Source organism: Ixodes scapularis, unplaced genomic scaffold (genome assembly GCF_016920785.2).
Source record: "Ixodes scapularis isolate PalLabHiFi unplaced genomic scaffold, ASM1692078v2 PGA_scaffold12__126_contigs__length_90152505, whole genome shotgun sequence".
Lineage (NCBI taxonomy): Eukaryota > Metazoa > Arthropoda > Arachnida > Ixodida > Ixodidae > Ixodes > Ixodes scapularis.
The window spans coordinates 69,500,053-69,525,996 of record NW_024609838.1 but is presented as its reverse complement, the minus strand read 5'-3'; the positions used below and the strand labels follow the sequence as shown (position 1 = coordinate 69,525,996).

Here is a 25,944-nt window from a genome sequence, read left to right as displayed (position 1 = left end):
ATGAATTTCCGGAGTAGGCGACGTAAATGTTCTTCTCTGGTGTAGTATTCCTACTTTATTACTCTGACTGAATAGTATATAGAACTTTATTGATTCCACCACCCAAGGGTTCGTGTGTTGTTCAGACATTTTGTGTAATTCACGATAAATGGAATCAAGGTACCAGCTATTCGTATCTATTATCAGGGAAAATCGATAAATGAGGCTTGATCAAGTGCATCAAGCAGATTTTGCAAGTTGTATCTTTCTTTTGATATGGTCAGAGAGTCAGATGGCCAACGTCACCATTACGGCGAAACGCGATAATTTATATCAATGGCCTTGATCATGTTTCAGTATAATGAAGCCACATATATATATATATTTATCTGCTATACACTTTGATGTCCAGAAAGAGAGCGAGGTTAATTAATTCATTGTCCCGGCGTAGCATGGGCGCACGCGAAAAAAAGAACTGTTGCGGTTTATTGCAGCTACCAGATAACTCCTCATCGCTGGTCGTAGGCAATGAACCGGAGCCTCGATGGGCTAGTCAATTTAGCGCAGTGGGAGTGGAGGTTTAATCAACAACAGTGACCAAAAATCAACCGCACCCAATGTCAGGGTCAAGGGAAAACAAATTTAATACGGCGAGCGCAATGCATGGGCCAATTTTGCCCACGTGCATTTGTAGTAAAATGGGTGAGGTTCAGCATAAAACCTGCCATGACGAGCACAGAAGGAGCCAGTGTTACTGAGATAAACCTCAGCAGCCTCACCAGAATATGTCCCTTTCGAAGTTAGGCCTCTTTTGTCGACCAGAAATTACTGCGGACTCATGAGTGTAAAATTTCTCATTGGTCTTACGTGTCTAATATTTATTTATTAAACACTTAAAAGCTAAGCAGTTCCTTGCTGTTCCGCACTATTGCTGTGATTTGAGGGCCTTTAGGAGAAGCGCCATGTATAGAAGGGTCTATATAGAAGTAAAGCAGCCTGGTAAAAAGAAGCCTAAGGTTATATACTCAACTTGAATCAATCAATCAATCAATCGAGTAACCATTCAATCAATTGGGCAATCAATACGTCGACCAACCCGTCAATCAGATAATGAAATCAATATTTTATCTGCATCTATAGAAATTCAGATGCCGAGAGGAAGACATAAAGTCAACAGTTGTTAGTCTGACATGGTCTGGTCTCCCGTCTTAGCAAGACAAGCTACAACAACAAAACAACAACAGGAAAAATACAATTACCATGTGCCTCAAACAAATACGATACAAGCAAAACAAAAATACATAAAACCGTTATTATTACAATCTTATGAAAGAATCTTTTGATTCTTATTCATGTATCTTCGCCTCCATAACATCTGTTCACCATTTTCACATTGATGTGTGCAGTGCTACTGAGGCGAAAGCGCAGTTCTGCGCGCAGAATGGTTTGCTTACTGCTCAGGCGAAGATTGTCACGAATGACAACGGATGAGGCGATGGTAACTGAAGAAGCTAAACGTTTAATGGGGCGAACTTGTGCCCAAACCAAAAGGAAACAGAAGAGCGTCGCGGGCGTCGATATCGGCGTAACAGCAGAGTCGAACGCTGGGGCGAGACTGACTCTTGCTCGCCGAGCGGAGCCCCTTTTGTACACGCGGGGCTTCTGGAACAATCGGCCTAGAATCTTCGGCTCGTAGAACATTCTGACCTAAAACAAGCAACACGATTCTCGAATTTACCTGGAGATTGCAATACCGTCAACAAAATTGCGTACCCGTGGCCAGGCATCGAACCCTGGCTTTTTGCGTGGAAAGCAAGCGCCATAACCGTTAGGCCACGAGCGCGTTGCCTACTTGGTCCGGTGCGCTCGCGGCAATATTAGACGCCCGCTCCTCCGACGGTACTGCGCAGTAGGGTTCTGGTGGAGTATGGTCGCGGAAACTAGAAAACAAAACTTATCTGCAAGAAAATTATATCCTGCATTGAAGTACAACGCCGTGCGAACGAGGGTAACAGCTGCGCTTGTGTCATTGACACAGGTGCAGGGTAGACGGACTTCGATTCAGCCGGAGCCTGCGGTCGTTGAACCAGGTCTGCGCTCTGAACTTTCCCTCCAAATTTGTTCCGGCGGTTTGTTCTTCAAAAACACGTCACTACCCTTTTTTTCTTCGGGCTAGCAACATATTGTCGCGGAGAAAACAGGTCTTTCTCCGTTGATGACGATTCTGATATTAACAAACAACTGTTTATTGGATTAATATGAGGTAGCCGCTTTTGTAACACAAATGGACAATTCGTCAACGAACTTTGGAAGAGATACTCCTGGGCGATTTCAGATAAGATCGACCAAAGGATGGCTAGTCGACATTTTCAAATCAACTGATGTTTTTATATGTTATTGTCTAGTGTCTGGTATGAACGAATCCAAACTTAGTTTTGACTAGAAAAAATACTTGGGGACAGGAAAAATCGTAAGGCATGAGGTGGTGGACAGTTGCATTAACGCGCACTGATGGAGGGGGCCCGTTTGAGAGTGAATAACGAAAGCGATAACATTAGGAGAACTCTAATACGTTTTAGGCGCAAACTATGGGTATAGCTTGCTTGTAATATAAAGTAATCATATTTATTTAAAATTTATTTATTTTTCTAAAAATTGACAAACATGCCTGCTCGAACGACAAATGGCAAACTTTGGAGGTCTGTATCTCATGAAATAATTTAATCATTATGATATAATTTGCAGATATTATTCTACTAATATATAGCTAATATTTAAAAAATAACTAGGGTATCTGTGTGATACAATAGTTAGGATATATTTAGTCAAACATGGAAAAAAAATCAAACAAAGAAAAATTCCGATGCGAATAAAAAAAAAAACACCACCCTCGATTTTTTTTTTTAATTTAGGTAACCTGTTATACTCTATTTCGGCATTCATTTCCATTAAAAACATGTTGCATCATTTTATTGAGAAAGAAGATACAACTCCCCAAAGTAGGGTCCTTTTTCAAAGCCTTCACTTAGCAGTGTTTTATACAAGAACTGACTCTGAGTTCCAGTTTCATGAAACCAACACACATCTTTTATATATTTTTATTCAGATGAGGCCAATGATAACTAAAGAAATCGTTCACACACTTAAATTAAGGAGAAACTACTGTGTACAAAGAGGTATATTACGGACTAGTGATCCGAGAAAAGATCATGCAGACATCGGCCACTAGGAACTTTGTTTACTTTATTCTCCTGCGACACTATATGCTATTCCCTCTTCCGCTCTACCTTCATCTCTCTCTCTCTCTCTCTCATATATATCCCTGATATATATCCAGAACAAAAACATGTTCAAGCATTCCCTTTCTGCGTGGTAGTGTTCTGTGGCTAGCAAAAATCATTTCCTCGCTAAGCTCACGATTATGGCAAAATAGTTGCCGGAAACCGCAGACGACACTCGTCGCTAGTTCTGGCAAAACGGCCGATACAATCTTTTTTTCGCATTTCCCCGCTCGCTGTCAAGGACAAGGGGGTTCGCTTCAACCAGCAAAACATGGCCGCCGACGCCTGTTTACTGAGCAGTCATGCCTGTCGCCATCTCACTCGCTGGCGTCACGGGCGATAATATCAGGCACAAAGGGGCACACCAACCGGCAGCATTATCCCCAAATACTCAAGCCTCGCGTAAATACATAGAGTGTAAACGCTGTCGCCATGTTATCGTAGTAAGACCGCCCCCCCCCCCCCCCTCCCCCAACGGGGGACTGCAGTACGCGACGGCGTACTAACACAACGGCGACGATATCGACATCGCGGGCTCCGAATTTTCCCATAGTTCTACTCCACGGGCATTTCTAGAAACGCTTGATATTGTGTACGCCCGCCTGGAAGGATTTCAGGCGCGTAGTTAAGATAAGGCGGTTCTCCGCGGCAAAAGAAAGCAATTTCACAAAAGCTTAAAAGCGGCGGCGACGCGTGTGCGGTGAACGCTTGTAGTTTTGGTGTAGACAGGGTGTGTGTGTTCTCGTTGTTGACACCAGCCGGCGATAAGGCACTGCAGGCGGTAGCTCAGTACAGCAAGGGCTAATCCGAGTGACCATCAACGTAACCCCACCGCCAACCCCTCGCGAACCGGTCGCCGACATGGCTCAGGCTGTGTCATGAAGCACGTGGTAGAAGCTCGGGTGCTTTCATATCAGCGCGTGGAGGGACGACAGTGCGATTCCGGAAAGTCTTTTTCGAAGGCCGCTGACCACAATTTTTTGTCTGGAGACTTTCCCTCTTTCTTCCTTTGACGTGGATCAAGCTTTGCCGACAGCCTCAGTTGTGACCTCTCTTTTCAAATGTACGTTTGCAGTGAGTGAGCTCCTCAGCCTCGGACTTGTCACTTGTGCACCCAGTAGTTCTTTCACTTGGCAATTATATGCCATCAGTTGGGGTTTAATTTCTATTATTTATGTATACATTATGAAGACGTCCTGGAGCTCCGAACGAGTGTTTTGTGCAGATTACTTTTGCAAACACAAAAAGACTATACCAAAGCAGCGGAATTTTCGAAGTGTTGGCGAGTTGGACCTAAACTCGTTGAAGCAAATTCTTCCGCCTGACTGTTCCACCAAAGTGAGTGCGACGGACTACCTGTGCTACCATTGCTTCATGCACATCACTAAGGAAATCTCGATGCGAAGCTCAGAGCAGTGCCCTGACATATTTGTGCCAGCTGAAGAAGCAATTGAAGATCTAAATCGCAGCATACTACCTACAGATGTGTCGCCGCTGAGACAACCAAGCGTCGTAAGAAGTCGGGACAGGCCTGCCTATGTCAAGAGAAAGCAGACAGAACTGGAGCAGGTTGCTGTCAAGAATATACGCTCAAGGCTACGTATTGCGTACGACAGGGACGCACCATCGGGGTCGTCCGAACCAACATGCTCCACATGCACTGAGTGGGTGGACAACTTTCGGCAGGCCTTTGAAACCGCCACCTCTCTCCGGGAACGTTGTCAACTGCTTACACTCCTGCCGTCAACACTGACGAAGAATGAGGTTCAAAAGATGATTCCACAGGCCTCAATGTACCTCATCAGTAAATCCCGAAAACTCAAGGAAAAGCATGGCGTGTGGTATGAGCCGGATCCTTACACGAGGTGCAAGGTGAGCCCTGAGAACCTGTCTGCTGCCCTAGAGTACTTCACGAAAGACGAGCTACAATGTTCGCGCCAAAGTCCCAACCAGAAGGACGTCATCTCTGTCATGCTCAACGGAGAGAAAACGTTCGTGCCAAAGCGCTTCATGACACGCTCAATACGAGAGGCCTTCCGTATATACAAAGACAAGCATCCCGATTCCGGCGTTGGGCTAACGAAATTTTATTCGTTGCGCCCTAGATGGGTCCAATGTATTCCACACCAGGAAGTGTGCGTTTGTGTGCGCTGCGCCAATTATTATCTTTGTATTGCCGCTCTAGAGAACGTTACAGGCTCAACATTCAACACTGGTGAAATGAACTCGGCATTTCTGTGCGACCCAGCAACAGAACTGTGCCTTCAAGGAGACTGTGATCACTGCCCAAAAGGCCAGTTTCTTACACTCCAGGAACTTGATATCCCGGAGGATGAAGAGATTGTGCTTCCAACATGGGAGTCCGGCGACTTTGTGAAAAAAAACTTTGGAACCTGAGACTTTCCTAAAAGTCATCCAAGTGACGGTTGGAAGTTGGGTACTTCACAACCATATCCGGCAAACGCAAGGTAAAGCGATCTACGATGAAAAACAGTGCATGCAACGCGGGAGCATTGTCTTTCATTTTGACTTTGCTGAAAACTGGACCATCGTGCTTCCTGACGAAGTGCAAGCATATCACTGAAAAAAAAACAAGTTTCGATATTTACATGTGTAGTGACGACAAGAAAATCTACGAACAGCTTTGCCATCATAAGTGAGGACCTGTGTCACGACGCCGCTCACGCTTGCTTGGCTCTAGAAAAAGTGAAGGAGTGGGTTGAAGACAACGTTGCGGTATACTCGTACGTGACGTACGTAAGTGACGGCGCCGCCAGTCATTTCAAGAATCGCTACCAGCTTCACCAATTTGCAAAGGACGATTGCCCACAAGCCCAGTGGTTATTTTCTGCATCTGGACATGGGAAAAATGCATGTGACGGAGTTGGCGGACTCGTGAAGCACCAGGCCACGCTGAACAACCTGAGAGAACGTTCAGTAAGCGCAATTCAGACGGCCAGGACAATGGTGAGCGTTCTATCAAAGAAACTGAAAGGCGTGCATCTTGTATATCTGGACAAAAATGAGGTTGTTCGGTATCGTGAACAAAAAAAAGAAGAGTGGCTGACGGTGCGCGCCTTCCCTGGCATTCAGTCTTGGCACGCGTGGCGGCTCAGCAAGTCATCAACAGAAGGGACCTGTGACGTATATGTAGCACGGACAGTCGGATCTGCTTGGAAGCAACTTTATTAAATGGGTACAGCGAGGAAAACCTTAGCGTAAAGTGCCGAATTTGATTTCCCAAGGACTGCTCATTTTGAATGCAGGGACATCTTATTTATCACATTTTTCTTCACGGGGTATTTAACTTACTGTTTTTGTTGGTGGTTACTAATAATTTTTATCTGATCACTATGAAAAAAATCCCAAAATGTTATCCTCGAGCAGGATAAAATATATCGGCTTGCCACGATTCATTCATACACCGAGAGCATCGAAGCTGCTCCAGTTAGGCACTATGGCATCCGTCACCTGAAATTGTTTGTAATCGTAAATACACAGCCAACCTAAATATCTTACTATTATATCTTTGTTTTTGTGCGTGGAAGTAAAGTTATTTATTTTACTCTAGATGTAAAATATACCGGAAGGTACAACTTCACACTGCATCATCTTTTCTCAAATCATTAGTCTCTAATATGATACCACTTTGTACGCTTATGTAAAATGCTGTATATAGTTTATCCTCCCTTTTACTGTGTGACCGATCGCTCTTTTTATCAATGACCTAATCTGAATAAATGTATACAAAAGATTTGTGCAAGTTTCATGAAACTGGAACTCAGAGTCACTTCTTGTATAGGACACTGCTAAGTGTAGGCTTTGAAAAAGGACCCTACTTTGGGGAGTTGTTTCTTCTTTCACAGTGCAATGATGCAACATGTTTTTAATAGAAATGAAAGCCGAAATAGAGTATAACAGGGTACCCAAATCTAAAAAAAATCGAAAGTGGTGTTTTTTTTTTATTCGCATTGGAATTTTTCTGTTTGATTTTTTTCCCATGTTTGCCTAAATATATTGTAACTATTGTGTCACTCAGATACCTTATTTATTTTTTCAATAATAGCCATATATTAGTAAAATAATGTCTGCAAGTTATGTAATAATGATTAAATTATTTCATGAGATACAGATTTCCAAAGTTTGCCATTTGTCGTTCGAGCAGGCATGTTTGGCAATTTTTAGAAAACTAAATAAATTTTTAATGAATATTATTACTTTATATTACAAGCAAGTTGTACCCATAGTTTGTTTGTAAAAAGTTTTAAAATTCTCCTAATTTTATTGTTTTAATTATTCACTTTCAAACTTGCCCCCTCCATCAGTGCGCGTTATTGCAACTGTCCACCTCTCCCTGCCTTACGATTTTTCTTGTCTCCAAATTTTTTTTCTGGTCAAAACTAAGTGTGGATTCGTTTATACCAGACACTAGACAATGTCATATAAAAACATCAGTTGATTTAAAAATGTCGACCAGCCACCCTTTGGTCGATCTTATCTGAAATCACCCTCCTAACTTTTGGCCATTTCCCCTGCCGTCCTCCTCGACCACACCTTCAGCGGTTGCCCCGACCACAGCTGAACTCGACGAACAAGAATCCACGCAGAGGCAAGCGAGCAAAACTTCTTTACAGCCGTAGGGGGTCTAAAGTTTGCGAGCTAGCAGGCGGAAGACTCCACAGCCGAAGGGGGTCGGACCTGCGGGTTGGCCTCCAGAGGGAGGGTGATGTTCAAGGCATGGTATCCGGGCGCCGACCTTTTGAGGGGGGGGGGGGGGGGGGGGGGGGAGGGTAGTTTAAGAAGACAAGAAGTCAAAATATGAACTGGCTCAAAGGGAGTCCGCTATCGACTTCGTTTATATCGGGAAGGGTGGGGTAGGGGTAGAGGGAAAGGAGAGCTGAAGGAAAAATGACCTTTTCAAGGACCTCCGGCAGCTGCTTTTGTTGGGTTTAGCAGCGCTCTAAGACCATTCTAGGCAACCAGTCCCAGAGGGTTTCCTTAGCACCAACCAGAAAACTCGAAGCCTGAAGCAAACATGGGCATGACAAAAGAAGCGAATTCACAAGACAAAACAGATTTCAAACGAAGTTCACCAAGGCAGCTAAAAACAATACGAAACAGATTCGAACCCACGATCACAAAACCAGGCACGTACAGACAAGTCAGTGACCAAAAGGAAATACGCACGTACACAAACAACAAAATAATTTTATATAGAGCCAAAAGCAAACCCCACTCAACACGTGGCAACCATTCCAGAATTCCCTGAACCTGGCTCTTTTCGGTCAACCGCTGCTGACGACCAGAGCTTCGGGCAGAACGGTCTGTGACCAGGGGGCCATAAACATGCCAAGGAAAGACACGGACCATGCCACCCGACACCCCGAGCGGGGGTCTTTGTGAACTACTTTGAGGGAGAGACCTCATCCGCCTCGCGGCGGCGACCAGCGGCCGACCACACCAGGACGGTCGGCCGCTGGTCGCCGGTGGTATTGTGGATAAAAACCGAGAATCAGGATCCCTATAGGGCCCCCACTAAACTGGTAAATAGCGATATCTCGCAAGTAAACTGTTCTTAATTCATGAACTGTGCATATAACCCCAGGAAAGTTTTCAAAAGAAATAACTCTTCCATAGAAGAGGGTGGTCAACGGCACATTCAGTGTGGCTACTGCCCAGAATCAGCCACATATGAATCGATTCCGTTGCCAACAGTAGCCAGTGAATCTGCCCTTTCATTGGAAACAACAGAAGGACCTGTTGAAACATTTTCGTTTTCCCTGTCACCTCGTAGAGTCGCTTACCTACGCAATAATAATAATAAAAAAACGTTCTGATAAACGCAGGGGGTAGAGGGAGAGGCACAGAATGCGTGTATTATGAGTACATCATTATTGTCATGCTTGGTTACGGGAGATTTGAGTGGTATTAGATACGTTCCGCACACGACACACTCATGTGATAAGCGGGCTTATCAGAATGATCGAGACAAGTTTAAATTTATTCATGAATGGAGAGTGTGAGGAGTATGCTTTAATAGGGTGTATTCACTTGCGGCCATAGCTGTGTGCGCGATTGCTGAGCGCGTGCTGATGGCGAACTTCATTTCATTTCATTTCATTTATTTACTCTCAAGGCCGAAGCATTACAGAGAGGAGTGGTGAAGCAAAAAAAAAATACAACATGAACATAAACACTGCAGAGGGATTACAAAAAATGGTTGCAAACGGCACTTTTGAAACGGTCGGTGTCAGTGATTGAAGCGATGGAGGCGGTTCCAGTCTGTGCAGGTTTTGGGAATGAACGAGTGGAAGTGCAAATTGGTGCGGCTGCTTGGGACGCCAACCTTGAACTGATGGTCGCTGCGGGAAGAAATGTACGATGGTGGCAGAAAGAGAGAGTCAGTGAGTAGAGAATTGAAATGATAAACCTTATGAAAGAGACAAAGACGAGATAGTTTACGACGCAATGAAAGATCGGGTAAGTTAAGATTAGATTTCATAGAAGTGACACTTCCCCAATTATTTTGGAACGTGCACTCCACACCGTCAAGGTTGCCGGTCTTAGCAGCCTATTAATGTGAGCTCATTCTGAGCATGCGCTCTAAACAGCACCCACAAATATGGTGTCCAGTGAATAGACCCTATAAGCATTTTTCGTGGGTCTTCGAAGGCGGAGGGTGGGCGCAGCGCCCTGAGTTCCGAGTGCTCTTGGACTACAGGTGCCCATGGGGGTAACTGAAATATTCGCGAGGGAAGGAGGTTTACCGCGACCGCTAGTCTATGGGCTGCTGCGCTAAGACGTGACGTCATTCGGCCGCTGCGGTATTCATCGGTGCAGTCGTCCGTTACCGCAGGCTCCCGCCAGTCATACTTCGTCCTGCTACCCTATTTTGATGCGCCTAGAGCCACTAAATAAGCTGCGCTTAGAGTATCGGCACTCCGTTCCCTAACATTGTTGTGGGCGCCGCCATTTTGGTTCGTATGCAGGACAGACGCAACGGCCGATCGCCATGATTCAAAAGTGCGACTTCTGAGAATTAGATTCGGTGTTAGGAAGGTCATGTAATATTGCTTTTATCTGTCGCGAACGGTTTGAACATTTGTGGAGGGCGGGAAAGCAATTCCTGTGATTTCAGATAAAGCTTCAGATAACTGGCAACCATAATTTTAACACACAATATGGCCAAGTGTCGTTACTCTGAAGCGTAGCTTATTTAGTGGCACTAGATGCGCCGAGCTTGCGGATCGCACGATCCGGGGTTCGATTCCCACTGAGCCGCTTGGTGAATCTCGATCGCTATTAGTGATTAGGCCTAATTATGATTAAGTTTCGGTATTTATTACTAAGATTGCCTTTATTAATTCCTATGCACTGCCTGCTTGTTGCCTTGGCTAACGTGTTACTAATTTTAGACACACTCGAGCATGATACTTTTCGCATAAAATCTAGCTAATGTACACATTTTGTGTTACAAAAAAAAAAAAGACAAAAAGAAAAAAAGAATCACCGCTTGCAGGCATTCCGAATGCACCCTGTGTGCAACATGGTCTGCTAATTGAAATATACGTATTTCAAAATTCGAAGCGCCTCTCCGCGGCGTAATACCACGACATGCAATGTGGGAATCAATGGGAAGCAAAATACATACGCACTCTGCTCCTGGTTTACAGGTTCCCAGAATCCACCGCGCGTTGTGACGGATTTATGAAAGTGATCTATTGAGTCTGACGTGAAGAAAGTGACACGTTGTGCAGTGTCGCATTGGTGTGTATATTGTTCGAAAAGAAAGATGGTTTTCCAAATTTAGTTATTTGCCGAGCCCGTCCGTACATTGCAGTGATTGGTTATCAGAGTGCTCTGCAGGGCAAAAACATACACGTAAAAAAATTTTTGCTTTTCTTTTTCTTCACAAATTCTAAATGTGATTTTGACTTCAATTTTATTTACAAATACTAAATGTGACTTTAAGCAACGCCAAGCAGCTACCAAGCCCTGCCTTGTTCGTCGGTAAACGGCGTACAGAAGAAGAGCCTTTTTTTAGAGCGCAGCTCTTAGGCGTCCGTTTCCGGCTTGAGCGGCGTCGCCGTCGGCTTAACCGCGCGGTGCATTATGGGTCAATTCTCCGCTAGATCTAGCGGAAAAATTTCCCCGCTAAATCTAACGGAAAAATTTCCCCGCTTAATCTAGCGGGAAAATTTCCTCGCTATATTTAGCGAAAAAACTTCCCCGCTATATTTAGCGGAAAAATTTTCCCGCTAAATCTAGTGGAAATATTTCCCCGCTATATCTAGCGGAAAAATTTCCCCGCTAAATCTAGTGGGAAAATTTCCCCACTAAATTTAGCGAAAAATGTCACCACTAAATGTAGCAGAAACATTTCCCCGCTAAATCTAGCGGAAAATTTCTCTGGGGGGTCACGTGACCCCGCCGAGGTCACTTGACCCCCTCCCCAAGGTCACGTGATCTCGGGAGGGGGGAGCAAAGGGGTCAGGTGACCACGCACCCATGTCACGTGCCCTCCCCCCCCCCCCCCCGAGGTCACGCGACCCCCCCCCCCCCCCCCCCGAGAACCCGTAACCATCAGTACCCTTCCCTCCTTCTCCTCAAGAACTGCGCTCTAATTCGGCGTTACAGGGAGTTTCTAAACGGCTTTCATTTTTTTTCCTTAAACACAAAGTGTGTTTTAGCAGCCCAATTCTATGAGAAAACTGTCACGAAAAACTGTCACGAAGAGTCGTCAAAAAAAAAAAAGAAAGTCACAAAGGACCGTCACGTCAGCTTTCCCGCTAAACTTGGGCAGCAAATTGACGTCCCGCGATCACGTCATGTGACGTCAGTTTTCGCGCAATGGACGTCCCGCGACCACGTCATGTTACATCATGTCACGTAACGCCAGTAGGAAGGTTTAGAATAACGTATGCAATTTTAGCGCACCATAGCGCTAAATTTAGCTCTTGCGTTAGCGCACGCGACGCAAGAGAGTTTTTGAATAGCGTTTCTCCGCCGCGACGCAAAAGCCCATGCATCTCGCGCTTGCAACGCCACCAAGACACAGTCGCGATTTTTATTTCACGCACAAAATGCTGTAATGTTTTGGGGAAAAAAAAAACAAGTTTTTTGGTCCAGAGTAACATTTTAGATTTGTTTAAACGTGAGAGTGCGACGCGAGCTGTCGGCGGGTCGTGCCCGCTTGTGTCGCCTCGGCAAGAGAGGTCTAGTGTCTGACCTTCGCCGATAAATGTTTGCGCGTCGTAAGGATCAAGTTGCCAGTGATTGTTGCCCACCTTACTGAGTTTTCCAAACCGAGTGCAATATTGTCCCGTATTGAAAATCGCAGTCGCGAGGATGCCGCCGACGTCGCGCTCACGATGTCGCCAAACCAGCGGCAGCCATGGTTCTTAAAGGGATACTACAACGAAATTTCGGAGCTCATTTTTTGGTCTATATGTGTTCAATGGAGCAGTATCATATCGAACATACCAATATCTTGTTAAAAAAGTCTCAAAAAGGAATTTTAAAACGAATTAAACGATTAGCAAAGAGCACCTGGTGGATGTCGCTAACGCCTCGTTTGTAATGCTCGTCTAGGAACCTTGACAGCTAGTGACGGAGGTTGTCTCGCCTCAGGCCACGACGAAAGGAGAGGGGAAGAACGAACTCCAGTCTTCCCGAGATTGCCTTTTGTGTGTCGCAGAACTCGCCATTGTCCCCCTACAAGATTATAGAAGATTAACCCGTCACTCAAAATTCGTACAAAAGCAGCCGCTTCGGTGGCTGAAACGACTAGGCCATCCCCGCGACGTCAGCCTCGCCGTAGCTTTGCTCGTCCTGAGACGACCTACGTCACGATTGCGTTGGATGTCACGTGGTCTCCGTTGGGCCTTCTCCGAGCGCTTGCCAGAGTGGGCCGTTTATAACGAAAAATACAGCCGCCAGGCTCAAAATACAAACGTGCGATTATCTTTTGCGGATATTGTGGGTCATATTCAACCTATTTTTGAACACGACAGAAATATTTCAAATTCCGTTGAAGTATCCCTTTAAAGGGCCTCTGACACACCAAAAATGTTTTTGTTTTTTCATGCTAGGCGTTGAAATGGCATGTCAGGATATTACAAAAAAATTTGTTTCACTATAGAGGTGCGTAGTTGTTTTTTATAAAAAAAAAAGAAATACGAGGCCCAATTCAAAGCTCCCGCCAGTGCACTGTGACGTAACAGTGTACCGCAAGGTGTCGGGGCGGTCAGAAGGGAGGCATCGACCTACGTCACTAAAAGTGGGTTCGCAGGAAGTCACGTGAGTTTCACTCCTCGTGCTCTACGCGACCGTGCCTAAGACTTTTTTTTTTCTACTCTTTGTACGAGCGATTGTAGCAAACAAAGTTTCAGTTCAAGTAGCTCTTTATCGCTGCACCGTTGGTTAGTTTGCGTGCTGTAAAAGTTGAGGACGAGGAGTCAGTGGATCGACGTAATGGAGGTCAATGATGAAGGCGTTGCGAGTACAAGCCAGTGTACGAGCGCATGCCGTCAGTCCGATGATATAGAGCTATACTAGGCAGAAAAAAAGCTACCAAGTTTTGAAAAAAAAAAAAAGAAGATTAGAACGCTCGCAGAAATTAAGATTGCTAGCGTACGACCCACCCAATTGCATTGCTGAAGGTTCGGACACCGAGGTCGTCGAATCATCGTATACTCTCCAGACTGAGGATGCCTGCCGTCTCTCGGAAATGCATGCTGTGTGATCTCTTCTTCAGTTGCTGAAATACCGAACAGTCTTTCACACAACACCTTCTAGGCGTTGTAGTTGATCACGTCAATTCACTGACTCCTCTTTTTTTACCTTTACAGCACCATTAAAGGTGTACTCCACCGATTTTTTGAGCTACCTCAACTCACTATATTTTCTGACTCCCCGGCCTTCAGCCTTTCCGGTATGCTATTCAGCATCGCGACATTCATAATAGGTATTCTGAAATCGGCAAATGAAAATGGTGCAAAAGCCAATATTCAAATATTCGCGCACTTTTCAGTGCCGTGACGTCAGTGGCAGGCAGGCTTGCCAGTCGAGCAAGTAGTCTAAAAATAGAATATGCCAATCATTTGTTCCGTGCTGGAGCGCGGATACGGGAGCGAGCTTCCAAAGCACTCATTTGACACCAAGAAACTGCTTCAAATCCGTTGGGAACAACTTCTGTAGTCCAAAAAGTTAACCCCTGCCTTCCACTGACGTCACTTTGTTGTTGTTGCCAGTAGAGACTTTCAGTTTGAAAAACATGGTGAAGACCAAAACTGTAAATTCAATAACCGCGAAAAAACAATATTTTGACCTAATATTTCGGATACTATTTTAGCATTGTTTGTTGGTTAGTTTAGCAAAATTTCAAGCAAATCGGAGATAATGAAAAAAACCGGTGGAGTACCCCTTTAAGCGACGAAAAGCAAATAAAAGAAACCTTGTCTGCTTGGATCGCTCGTGGAGGTGCGGAGAATAACAAAAATATATTAAAAAAAAATATTACACGCGCTCGCGGTAAGCACGAGGAGGGATACAACTCACGTGACTTCCGGCGATGCCTCCCTTCTGACCGCCGCGACACCTTGCGGTACACGGTTATGTCACAGTGCACTGGCGGGAACTTTGAATTGGGCCTCGTATTTCTATTTTTTATATAAGAAAACTACGCACCTCTATAGGGAAACAACTTTTTTGTAATGTCCTGACATGCCATTTCAACGTGAATTTTTTTTTTGGCGTGTCAGAGGCCTTTTAAAGCCGCCATTTTTGTACTGTGCTCGTCTTGGCTTTAGCCAACTTCTCATGAAGAATCCTCCTTGATGGAGCGCAACAGAGCGAAGCAAAGCTCTGCGTACACACGCAATTTCCGAGAAATAGCGTACGCTAAAATAGAGTACGCAAGGCGCAAAACGTGGCCAGCGTTCGGCGCATGTGCTGTGGCGACAACGCTATTCTTTTTTTACGCAAAGCGTTAGCGTGCGCCAGGCACGTAGCAAGGGTGGGGCATGCCCCCCCCCCCCCCCCCTCTCCCGCCGTAATCTTCCATTTTGCTGGGACCTCATCTCCCCCCTCCCCCCCATACAGCATTTTGTCATGGGCGCCGCCGCCCCCCCCCCCCCCCCCCCCCCCCCCGAATCAAAATCCTGGCGACGTGTCTGGCGTTCGCTATTCTAAAACTCCCTAGTTTCTGCAAAATACTTCTGCCATTTTGCCGTGGCCTCGAAACATTTCGTACTCCCCGGTCTTGTCAGAAGCATGATGAAACTTGCGCAATTTTTTCTTCTTTTGTCTACCAAAGGAAGTTGTAGAAAGACGACTTCGAAGTAAAAAGCAAACAAAACGAATCTCGAGACGTTATTTTCGCCTGACGCCCTTTCAGACAGGCGAATGACGCTTCAACTTGACGGGGTGTGCCGCGCGCCGCTTGTATGCTGGACATTCCAGGCAGCCGCTCGTCTGCTCCGCGCTCGCTTATACAAGCTGACAGTGCGGTGTGAGCTACGTGCTCGCCGGAGCAATCGACCGCCTCTTTTTCGTCAGCCTGTATCTGCGCGTAGGCATGGTCACGTGGCAGAAGATCGGCGTACAACTGGTCCAAAGAGCAGGTTGCTTTCGCCGCACTCTCAGCTTAGTGGTGAGCGGAGTACCGACCACGTGCCTTTGTTCGCCGACGATCGGGGATCAGATTGCGGCGACTGCGTTGCTCCTTTGTTAGCTTGTTCGGGCGCGGAGATTGAGCCGCTGAAGGCAGTATCACCGAGCCGCCAATCGCCGCCCGCGTTAATGTCGGACGACCGGGAACTGAGAACTGTGAGTGGTCGAAGTCAATTTGTATCTCTTCTGGTCACAGTGTGCCTCCCCGAGTGAGGTTGATATTGCTCGCTGGTGTAGGAAAGGCCGCAAAGCGATGAAAAGAATGTGAAAACAGTACCGAGAAAGAGAGGGATATCAGACAAAGAAAACCAAAGGGGTTGACCTATAGGCTCTTTGGAGCTAATTTGCATGGGCGCCGCCATCTTCGCTATCACGTGACCCGGCCGCTATAGCCGACCTCCATTTTCCCGTGTGCGGGGTGCGTTTGACATACGCTAGCCTCCATCGAAGCTTCATTTTCGTTCTCTTTTATTTTTGCGTTTCACATTGACTTATACAATGTTCATATTCTGGTTGTGTACCTTATGCTTCACGTTAATCATTTAAAAAAAAAACTAAAAAATAAAAAAAAATAAAAAAATTGAGTTAGTGTACAGCTGAATTCTAGAGTATTTTCATCCCGCGAATCTGAATATCACGTCGTTCGCTTTCCCCGAACATGCAATAAACGTGAGAAAACACCAAAAACGTCCGACCAGTCGATAGTACGTCAAAAATATAGACGCTTTCAGCGCGCGCCAGACTAAAACGCCATAGCCGACCCTCTCTTGTCTTACCGAGATGCCAAGTCACTGAGGCGCGCTTTGACGAGGCTCCGCGAGGGCCTGTGCTGGGTAGAAGGACACGGTAACACTTAAAATTGCAGTAAACTGTCCTGCTGTGGTAATGATGAAGTGAAGCGAACAAAATAAGGAGGAACAAAAACTGACTGTCGGTTATGGCGGCGCCCAAGCACAGCTGCCTGAAAGCGTTTATATATTTTGGCCGCCAAGTGCTTGTCGCTCGTTTCGGCAGCGCGTGTAATTGTGAATTTGCCAGGCATTTTCCCCCGCACTGACACCAGTCGTGGCGTCTTTTTCCGACCTTTTTGAAAACAGCAAAAGCGCGTGCCTAGCTTTGATAGGCGTTGAAATGCGCGAGAGCGAAGATTCCGAAAACTGTGTATGACTTAACGCTTCATGAGGGAGGGTCTTCAGCGGTACTTTGAAAAATAATTTTCTGCAGCCTCCGTACACCAAAGTGAAAAATAATCTCGATATTCGTTATCCTGGAGGCCATATAAGCACGACTTAAGTGTTTTTACTCATATACAAAACTGCTTCAGCTTCTCTTTAAGTCCTATCTGAGCATAGGTGGTAGCTTTTATTTTACATATCGAATGGAGCCCAACGTCGAGCGGGTCAACGACACACGATTATGGACCGTTTTTAAGAGACCATATAAGTTCAAGCCGTTTCCATGTTTTTTTCAGTGCGAGTGAAGTGACCCGTTGGCGTATGCGTGTGATTTGTGCATTCTGCAGATATCGAATTGACGCCAGAATAGTCGATCGCAACAGTGTTCCTCACCACATGTGCGCGCCTGACGCAAGCGAGGCAGTTGTTTCTGAATAATACGTGTACCGACATGAATCAGTTAGTGCCAAACATATATGAGGTGGATCGTACGGATGTTGTCCTGTACGAAGGCATAGTCGCCAATTTACATTTTGACGTGGGTAGAGCTGCTGGTAATCACATCTTTAACTTGGATTATTTGGCCTGGGCTTATTCGGAAATCAAAGACTCAAAGCGATCATACGTTTTTGATGCCGCGTCCCTTGCGGTACAGACGCAGTTCTTCGTTCTCCTTTCCGCTGAAGAATCGCTGCATCGAAAAAGGTACCAAGCACGGAGAGTCCCAGTACGCTAGGGGTGCACAACAGAACATGTTTTGTCTGCGGGACCGGGTTGGCGCGTCCCACTGTGGTCCCTCATTTGAATCGCACACGAACGACAGCGAGCAAAGTCGGCAAAGCCTCGGTGTAGATACCTGCCTGCAAGATTTGCCTGCCTTGGCCGCGAGCAGAAGTGAAGATCATTTTTGGCGGCGCCGAGCGGCGCGGCGACTGGTGGCGGTTCGAGTAACTGATCCGCGTAAAAAGTCTATACCAAATACTTTACTATACTCCGTTTTCCGCTCAGCTGAGACTTCGGTGGGAGCTACGTGCCAGCCGGACCAATCAGCCGCTTCCCTCCTATCACCTGAGCCGGCTCTCTACTCGTAACTATGGGCGGGAGGGTGATCACGTGGCGAAAGAGCAACGGTTGACGGTCCAACGAGGGCCTACAGCTCCCACCGCCGTCTCAGCTTAGCGGTGAACGGATTATATAGACCAACTCAACTCTGCTACGTCACGCGGCGATGGTGGCGCTTCGGGCGCACTTCCGGTCTAATAGTGTGGGCGGAAGCCCTCATACGGGACGGGCATTCCTGCGTTGTTTTGGAAGAAACCAGACTAAACCCTGCCTTCTCGTCAAAACGCCGCGACAGTGGGGACTGTACCAAAAGAGCAGGGAAAAGTGCGAAGATCAGTTGTCATGCGGCTTCTGCCTGCTCGGTTTGTCCAAGACAATGGATAGGTGTCAAGAAAAGGAAAAAAACAGACACCGTCGGACCACGATAGATTGTGCGGGAAGCACTTTGGGTTGAATTCATGATACTTGTGGTCGTCAGATATGTTTCTGCGTTTTGCTTGTAAATTTGTTGCGCGTAAAATTATGCAAAGATCGCCAGAGCGCTATTTCAAGTGTTCGCCAGTATACTAAAGGAGTTCCTTCAGACACTCATGTCGTTAACCCTGGGACAATCTGATTTACACCCTTAAGGTTGCAGAAAAGTTTAGTGTGATGAAAAATATTTAAACACCGCGTTTAGTTCGAGCACGGTGTGCTGGAAACTGTCTATTCGCTCTTTCGGCACGTTGAGTTGAAACGTGGTGGCGCTAGTGTGCATGTAGCCCCAACCACTTCCGGTTCTGAACTAGACGGCGGGTTTCGCAGTATCTGCAAAATCAAATATACACCCTATCTTCTGCAAACGGCCACTTACGTACATCACTGTCAGACTTAATTCACTTTTATGATAAAAGAATGATGAGTAAAAAAATTCGGAAATATACGTGAACCGGAAGTGTGCCGGGGTTATTGAATAGATGGCGCCACTGAGTTTGTTGTCAACCAAAATAAGGCGAATAAGTAAAGTTATTGTCGTGGCCAAAAGATGCTAACCAGCGGCAGTAAATATAAGCTTGCCGGGGGGGGGGGGGGGGGGGGGGGGCTGGGGCTGCACTTTATTAATGATTTACTTCAGCAACAATGAAATCTGTTACGAATATTAGCGGTGAGTCAGGAGACCGTCTGATAGCTTCGCTTGACATCTTTAATATATCACCAACTACTCTTGGAAAGTTATGCCAAACCATGTTGGTTGTATGTATGTCCGCCTTACAAAAATTTACGCAATTGATGCGCAAGAAAAAAACGCGTGTCACGCTTTATTCTCATCGTTGCTTCGAGCGCATTGTTAGTTGATGTGCAACGCGATCATTACCCTCTGGGCGGAGAGCTTACTTTACGATGTGCGCTTGCCCATGCATAAAGGGCTCGTGAAATGGCATTTTAAGGCTCATTCACACATTTTCCTTTAGGTGCACCCACAGCAACCGAAACAACAGCAACGACCCGGACATAACCGTGACTCGTGATTGCTTCACGGCGCCACCTTTTGCATCGCTTGTCACGAACTGTTATTCCGGTGAATTTGTGCTTGCTGTCGTTTCCGTCCTTCTGAGCGCAACCAAGGCTACTGTCTGAAACACCTACACGAACGTACTGACACAGGCGTGAGACATCTACTCTTGCATGTACCGGTACAGAAGCAGACGTTTTCTCGTCTCAGTGTAACCTTCTGCATAGAAACACGCCAGTATTTCAAGCCTCTTAAAAAAAATGCTCCGATATTACGAAGAACCACAGCGAATGCTAGGAGACATCATAGCCAATGAACCTGTTTCCTAAGCTTCTGCGCATGCCTACTCTCCCGCTGTCACCATTCTCGCAGAGCATCATCACGCGCGACCAACATTGTCAGCATCTATCTTCGCGCGTGTTTAGACTATTTTGACGCTTCGTTTTTTAGTATCGATAGTAGGGGGTGTAAAAAAGCACCGAAGACCGATACAACGGCACGATGCCAATGCTTTCTGACGGGTGGGAAATGCCCGGCTTCCCTTCATTTGTAGTTCGCAGACAACTCCCCAGACGGCGCTCGCCACTCGCAAAAGGTAATGAGTGCGAGGTATTTTCTTATTAGCTAATGGCACGGGGGTTTTATAGCCTCACTTCCTTTTCAGTGCAGAGTGAATATAGTTTTCACATTTAAATACTCTAAGCTTAAATGATGAAACAAAATGGCTAGGTGGCGTGAGCTACCGCCCGATCCAAAGGGCTCAGCCGGAATCATCCATCCATCCATCCAGGTCCATATCAGCGCTGTGAAAGTATCATGTGGCTACGCATCCCGAGGGTCGGTGCGCTACTTCCGAAGGTCACGTGACGTAACTTACTCGTACCGTCCCATGCGGCCTATCGTAATCTGAAACGGAGTATTGTGATTCAACTGTATAATCCTAGGGCTACCCGAAAAATCATGATGCCGTATAGTGGCTTCCTGATGGACACGATTGCACTGCGTCAACCCACAGCGTGTGTAATCTGCATAGCCAGCTCCAGTAGGCGGCGTTGGGCTATGGTAAACATTGGCAACATACAACTGGTACCAAATTATGCCGTCCTTTGTACTTCTGAAGTTGTAAATGCGCCGAGCAAAAAAAAAAAAAATAGTGTCTTCCGTATGATGGGCGTCAGCTACTTGTTTTAGGCTTTTCAGCAATCAAGTCACTGTAAGAACATGCTTGGTGGCCATGCTTTGTTCATTTTGAAAATGTTCTGCACAGGGTGTTTTAGATAGCGACCAGGCTCTTTAAATCGAGCGCAAAAATATGTTTCTTAACCTATCGTTCTACGATTTTGTGCAGCGTTGCCCACAGGTGGTGCATTTTTTTCTATAAAGTTTGCAAAGAGCGAACTTACCCGAGGAAAAGGTAAAAAAAGAGAAATGCCTTAACTCCTATAAAAACGCGGCGAAGCCACCGGTCTTCAAACAATAGGGCGCCCTATTGTTTGAAGGCCAAAGGCTTCGCTGCGTTTGCTTAACAGCTAAGCCTTTTATTTTTTTACTTTTTCCTCAGATAAGTTCGCTCTCTGAAAATTTTATAGAAAACATGCACCACCTGTGGGAAACGCTCCACATAATCGTAGCGCGATAGGTTAAAAATTCGATTTTTGAGGTCGATTTAAAGAGCCCGGCCGCTTTTTGAAACACCGTGTGTATTAATATTCAAAGTTTTCAAACATTTGATTTATCGGCTCAGTGCAGTTAGCGCGACATGTACCCAAAATAGCTGGCTCCTCAAAAGAAAAGAAAAAGATCTTGTTGATGGAGTATGTTCATCGCAAATTTGTGCAAACTGGCGCTTTCAGGTTAATTCAAGGAAGTGGCTTCTTTAGAAAACCGTTTGGCTTCTGCTCAGCACAAATTCTTTTTTTTTTTTTCGTAATGTGGAGACGCTTAACGAGCACAATAAAGCAGATTGTGACGTTTTTTTTTTCGTTTTTTTTTCCATCTTGCCGCAATAGAAGCTTCCGAACAATTAGAAGGACCTCGAACGATATCGTTTATCAACTGTGACAGAGCACCACCTTGATCATGGCGTCTAGCGTAAACATCCCGATAGGAGTGTTCATCTATCAGCTATCTTGATGGAGCTCTGTCGAACTCGTCCTTGGCTCACACCTGGAGACGGTGGCTTACATGAAAGTGCGGTTAGACAACAGAGTCGGTTGGGGCTAGCTTCAGCACACGTGCTTGCAAAGTATGACAGACAATTTAGAATGTTCCACGCTAAGGGACACGGTGTTTCTTGAGAAAACTGGTTCGCCGTAGTGATGCAGGATGTCCGGAACAACTATTTAGCGGACGGGATCATTTTCACCTTGCGAGGATTGCTGCGATAAAGACGTTCTTCGGTCATGGAAACACCTGTATGTTCTGTGCCCCTTCCGCATGGCGCGGGGATGACATTGACGGCCGTGCCGCAGTCGCCGAACCAGCGGACGCCACTCCTGGTACTGTCGTGTTTTTGGCCCTTCTTATACGTATGGAGAAATATTGAGAGAGAGAGTGAGAAAGAGAAGATGAAAGCATCCGGAGACGTTAGAGCACCAAGCTTTGATTGAAATTGTTACTAGGTAGGTAGACGCAAAGGCTAGCTACCTTTGTCTCTATTCATATGACAGTGTGCAGCGACAAAGGTATACGTATCTAAACCCGAACATCTCATTCGCTAGCACCACCTCCAACTGCAGCGTCCAACTATACCTTTGGTCGTGCCCCTTTTCTTTGGCAGTCCTTCCGCGGTGGCATCTACCGGAGCACGGCGGACGGGGCGAGCATGTCGACCACCAACCTGGCCGAGAACGCGGCTCCGCCGGCAGCCCTGCCGGCGCCCCCGCTGGTCCCGTCCTCCAAGATGGAGGAGGACACCGAGTCCGCCAGGGGAGGCTTGCGGCCACCACACCACGGCTGCTGCCACGACTTCCTGCGGCACAACAAGTTGACGGTGGCCACCATCGCCGCAGTGGTGGCAGGCATCACGCTGGGGGTCCTCCTCAGGCCCCTCGGTGAGCGTGGGAATGGGGTTACTATGGAATCTTGAACCAGCTCCTCGATGGCAAGGCCGTGATACTGGATTTGTGACGTCCCTTAGGGAAGCACGCACATGACGCGGATTTGACGCGAGTTCGGCTGGAACTTGTTCGCTCATTTGTTACGTTCCAATTACCTGTACCTCTCACACCGACTGCACCGAGAGTACACCGTCGAATTCGATATACGAGTGCAGCCTATCTTAAAACAAAGCACCGGAACTTACACTGTCTCGCGGAAGTTTCACAGCAGCCTGGAGGTACAGTACCGCTTGACGACAGCTACACTTTCGTTTGCTCGTATTTTTATTGTCGGAACTTCTACGACCACCCCCCAGGGCCGCGACATGCGACAGCATGACACGCCTACTCCTGTGACGTCGTTTGTGCCACTTTATCACTGTTTTCGTTGCACGGACGATGTAGGACGCTAAACGCACCAGTCCAAAACGTGTCCTAGTACCCGTTGTCTTACGTTAGAGAAAACGCTATTTTGAAAATTACTACTCCGTTGGTATCTAATGTACACAACGTGTGGTGACGGTCAAGCTTCCTTGACCCAACAGTTTTGCGCTCACTGTGTCCATCCTACGACCCCATGCGAGATATACATTCGAAACATCCAGAGGTTAATACTTGCGAATTGCCCAGTCAGCATGTACAGAGTGGCTCTGAAAAAACCTTTACAGTATGTTTTTGCCGCAAAACTAAACAACGCCTTGCAGAACGCTCAGTTTCCGCCCAAATGTTGCGCTAGAGGTTCGGACTAGATAGCGGAATTTCAGAGCTTGCCGTTACTTGAAATAAAAAATGCAGCAACTTTTTTTATTAATCTAAATGAGGAAAATGGGATTCGTTTTGTGTATCCGGCGTCGTTAATCTCCGCGTTTCTGCGGAAATTGTGGGCCGCCATTTTTTCATTGGGAATTTCCCCAAATCGCTTATAACTTTTGAATCAGATATGGGCAAGCTATGAAACTTTGTTAACTGGACCGAACCGCTAGAGCTACATTTAAGCAGAGACTGAGCATTCGACGATGCGTAATTTATACCTGCGCTGAAAAAAAGAAACCAAAAAAAAAAACTTTAATATTGTTTGATTATTATTCGATCGATTCACCCAAGCTCTGATAAAGAATGTATTTTAATCAAGCTGAATGGACTAGCCTGTGTGATGTAACTAGAGTTTGTTAACCGCGGAGTAAATTAATGCGGCGAATACTTAAATGACGGTTTCCTCGCTTCATCCCAAGACTGGCAATGTCTACAAATTGTCTTGGTTCGTTGGGAACTGAACGTGTGGTGGAACTGCACCCCGCAGGGCCGTTTTCCAAGCGCAACATCATGTACATCAACTTCCCGGGCGAGGTGTTTCTGCGAATGCTCCGTGGGCTGATCCTGCCGCTGATCACGTCCAGCATGGTAGCCGCGGTCGGGTCCCTGGACGCTCGTTTGTCCGGCAAGATCGGCCTGCGTGCCGTTGTGTACTACTTCACAACCACCTTCATGGCCATCGTGCTGGGCATCGTGCTCGTGCTCGCCATCCAGCCGGGCTCCGGGGACAGCAAGCTGCCGGCCTCGGGCACCTCCAAAGCCAGGCTGGTCACCACCGCCGACACCCTCATGGACCTCATCAGGCGAGAGACGGGCCTTGCCTTCTCACTCACTGTTAGAAAAAAGGGGCGGATTTGGGTAGGTGGGCTTGGGGTGAGATGGGAGGGGGGGGGGGGGGTGTGCAGAGAGATTTGATGGTGCGGATGGATGTGACATCACGGGCGAAGCGTTGCGCAGGTCTATGTTGTTACCCTAATATCTCACATTTCACACACAAAAAAGCAAAACATTTTTTCCACACACAGCTGTTGATGTTGATATTTACATACAGAACGTTGCCCTTGGACGGCTTAGGAGAAGCTGTCACGTCCTGTATAATGCGAGATGGATTAAAAATTGTCCGCACACTGGTTATAGAATTCGTTTCAATGAAAACCTTTCCGAACCCAAGCCAGTCATGGATTATTGCGTAGCAAAGCCTCGGCTGATTTGTAAATTATTTGTCAAGTCATCCACTGCCACTAGTCCATCCGTTAGGGCCAGTTCTCGTGCTCTTTCGATGTAGTCATCAGTCGTGGATGCGGATGGGCGTCCGTCTTCTTTACGGCTGACACTTGTGCGTCTTCCTTTGAAAGCAAAATCTTGAACTGCAATAACTAAATTGCACCTTGACAGCAAGAAAAAAGAATTATATATATATATATATATATATATATATATATATATATATATATATATATATATATATATATATATATATATATATATATATATATATATATATATATATATATATGTAAGTACAAGAGGGCGTCCTTCCAGAAAAGCTAGTTTCCCGGTGAAAATAATCTAAAAACAAAAATGCCTTCAAACTTAGGAAACGTAAGCTAGAATATAAACAACTGAGGCGGAGAAGTTTGCTCAGGGAAACTGTGCACGTCTTAAAACTGAAGCCAAATATCAAAAAAAGCTCGTAGAATAAAAAAAAAAAAAACCTTTAGAGAACATTGTTTGTCCTGCAGGACGCCAGAGCACTCTTGAAACTCGGTGATTATCAAACTATCAAACCCGTTTCCAAATCTCCCACCGAGTTTGTATTCTTTTAATGTACGAGAAAACACGCTCCGCGATTTCCGATGCAACGGTGGTTTTACTGTTGCAATTTGATTTCACTCTCATTATTATGCGATCTATTAAGTGTGTCCGAGAAAGTTAGTTCAAGATACCTTCCAGTCTGTTCCTCTCGCGACAAGCGTCAAGCGACGGCCAGTGTGGTCAGAGTCACCGACATTTTAAGAAACACAGGACCTGGCGAGTTCTGAGCATGTCATTGTCGTTCGTCAGCCAATGAGATTGCGGCGTGAGCCGATAGCCGAGGGACCGATCACGAAGCGAGAGGCGTTGCGATAATAAGCTGTCACTCACGCTTCTTGTTTGATTGGTCCCTCGGCATTCTTATCGGCTCATGTGTCAATCCCATAGCTGACGAACGATAATTATATGCTGAATATCGCTACGCTCTGCATTTCTCAAGCTGTGAGTGACTATGAAAGTGCAAAGGGGCGTTTTGCAAAATACCGTCTCACTGGGACTGTTCAATTTTATGTGTTCTGTGCTCCTTTGTGTCCCAATCGTGTCGCACTGTTCCGTGC

General features: G+C 46.2%; 1 protein-coding gene across 1 annotated transcript in view; it reads left to right on the top strand.

The window, feature by feature from the left end:
* Positions 1–25,944, top strand: part of LOC8026657 (excitatory amino acid transporter 3) — a 57,832-nt gene that overhangs the window by 3,123 nt on the left and 28,765 nt on the right. The window contains exons 2-3 of the mRNA XM_029971296.4: positions 22,441–22,714; positions 24,060–24,375. Coding sequence (XP_029827156.2) covers positions 22,441–22,714; positions 24,060–24,375 — 590 coding nt within the window. The remainder of the gene's footprint in view (positions 1–22,440; positions 22,715–24,059; positions 24,376–25,944) is intronic.